Here is a 2,500-nt window from a genome sequence, read left to right as displayed (position 1 = left end):
CCCGTGTAATGAAAGTAGGATCAGAGAAATCGCTGCATCCACTGTTAACAGAACGACAAAGCAAAGAAACGGGTGAGGCAGTGGGTTATTGGATGGTATGTAAACAGCGGAAAGAATCGAATGCAATGTTTATTTAAGAAAGAAGTTCAAAACTTTGTTTGGATTGGACGTCGCTTTATTTAGAATTGAGAAACGGGAGGCGGATAGAATCTCAGCAACAGTAGATATCGATATAGTTTGTGTATACAATCTACAGGTACGTTAACAGACATCAGTTGCTTATAATGAGACTTCCTCCACTCGCGACTGAATATTAATGGGAGTACAGAGGCCTTGGTCTAACTTCGTGTAAGCTCTGCAATGGAACAGTCGTATCTGATCTTGTTGATTAACACAGGCTACAGGATATGTATATATATATATATATATATATATATATATATATATATATATATATATATATATATATATATATATATATATATATATGATGTTTGATTAGTTTGTTTAAAATTTATAATCGTCAAGGGTTGTGTGCTGTACAGTTACTTTGAGCTATTGGTTATTAATTCCTTCAGTTAGTGGGAACCCGTAATGGGATTGTTTGAGGAGCCAGCTGGTATGGATCTGATGTTATGTCTAGTATCATTTCAATAAACAATCAAATAAAATTTCATCCGTCCCCCCCTCCTTCTCTCCTCTCTTTCCTTATCTTTCTGACTTCCATCCTCTCACTCCTTGCTTTTTCTCTTTACCTCCTTCCCTCCCTTTCTTTACCCTCCTTCCTCTTCATCTTTACTTTCCCTCATTCCCTTCCCTCCTCTCCTCCTCTTCCTCCTTCCCTCCTTCCCCCCTCTTCCTCCTCCTCTTCTTTCTTCCATCAATCCCTTTCCTCTCTCATCCTCCCCCTCCTCTCCCTCCTTCTCTCCTCCTCTCCCTCCTTCCCTCCTCCCCTTCCCTCTCTCATCCTTCTCACCTTCAGAATCAGTATAGGAGCGTCTCCACAAGGGATCCCCCTGCGCGTCCTTGGAAGGGGCCCAGAGCAGCGGCGTGGTTTCGTCAGCTGGCGAGGACTTCATTCGTCGAATCTTGTCCTTGGGAGGCCGGGGAGGCTTGTACCATTGAGTGGTGTCGAGGTCCACGCACACCTGCCAGGAAAGGAGTGTGAGGTCGATAGGAAATCGGGGACACGGAGGACACGGCGAAATGGGAGGAGAGAACTAGGCATTGAGCATGGCAATAGGATGAGGGTTTAGAAAAAAGTATTATGGAAGCATGTCCGTTGAGGATGGAGGGAATCCCTTCACTACTCAAAGCATAAGTCACCATGATCAGCGGGCCCAGCAAAGCCAATCCCTCTCTTTACATCCCGACGGCACTGGTGCCATTCGCCGTCGATCGATGCCTAAGGTAAGGAACCGTTAGTCAGCAAGTCTTACCTTGACCGCGGACGGCTCCTTGCACACGGGGACGCGGGGTCTGGCAGGGCTGGAGATGGCGGAGGCGGAGGAGGAGACGTAAGGATGGTAATTGCGGCGGAGGTGGTGGCGGGGCTGGGCAGCGGAGGGGGGCCGCGGGGAGGGAGTGGCGGGCGCGGGGGTGGGAGGGGCGGGGCGCTCCAGGTTAGTGCCCGTCGGGTCCCTCGTTCGCGACGGCTTGGTCCAGTCCTCGGGCTCTGAGGTCGGGCAAGAAACGGATCTTCACTTGACTTTAGTGGGGCGGAGGGAGTGGCGTCTCCTCCTCCTGTCTCTTGGAGAAGCAGATGCATTTTCTATTTGGAAAGAGATTATCTTCAACCATTTCAGCGGCAGAGCTCAAGAAGTAACAGACTGATAGAGTAATGATTTCATGAATAAGCTATACAAAGATTTGGAAAGACTCGCCCATCTGCATCTCAGACGAAAGAAGGAAGAAACGCCAGTAGTTAATTAAAGTGAATAGCAGATGATTTTATATCCATATCATACTGCACAAGAGGTAAGGAAGACTGAAGGACATACTGCAGAAATAAGGACTGACAAGAGATATACACGTCAGCTTAATGGCAGAAACTCTATAACAGCCAAAGACAGAAATATTTTTTGTCAGTAGAAAGCGATAGTAATAAAGTTTGCTTCCTTCACAACAATGTGACTTCAGAGCATCCATGGTTTATCCAAGCCTTGATAAAACCAGCTGCTATTCTGGTGAAAATGTCAGGAGTATGAAAGGTGTTTCTGTTCTCAGCAGACCGACCACTTGCTCCCGTCGGCCCGGTAAGTGATAAGTATCAATGTGGCAGAAGCTGCCTCCACTACAAGGGAGAACTATAAAAAATAACAGAATGAAAAAGATATGTGATGCCAGGATAAACGGATATCAAATATATAAAAACAAAGCTCCTCTCGCAGTATCCGAGGCAATGAAGAAGCTAGGTAGTGCATCCTGACCTCAGAAGCACACCATGATTGCAAGATCTCAAGGCGGTCGCCACTTTCTGAGTTAAACTGACCCAGAGGCC

At 46.6% G+C, this 2,500-nt stretch overlaps 1 protein-coding gene across 3 annotated transcripts in view; it reads right to left on the bottom strand.

The window, feature by feature from the left end:
• The window catches only part of LOC119578914, a 36,867-nt gene that overhangs the window by 16,612 nt on the left and 17,755 nt on the right, over positions 1-2,500 (bottom strand). For 2 of the 3 annotated variants that reach the window (XM_037926588.1, XM_037926586.1), the window contains exons 2-3: positions 1,440-1,675; positions 977-1,148 (exon numbers count right to left, since the gene is read on the bottom strand). In XM_037926588.1, coding sequence (XP_037782516.1) covers positions 977-1,079 — 103 coding nt within the window. In that variant the 5' untranslated portion in view covers positions 1,080-1,148; positions 1,440-1,675. The remainder of the gene's footprint in view (positions 1-976; positions 1,149-1,439; positions 1,676-2,500) is intronic. The other variant, XM_037926587.1, reaches the window with a different exon arrangement.

This window comes from Penaeus monodon, chromosome 11 (genome assembly GCF_015228065.2).
Source record: "Penaeus monodon isolate SGIC_2016 chromosome 11, NSTDA_Pmon_1, whole genome shotgun sequence".
Classification (NCBI taxonomy): Eukaryota; Metazoa; Arthropoda; class Malacostraca; order Decapoda; family Penaeidae; genus Penaeus; species Penaeus monodon.
This window is presented reverse-complemented; position numbering and strand designations above follow the sequence as displayed.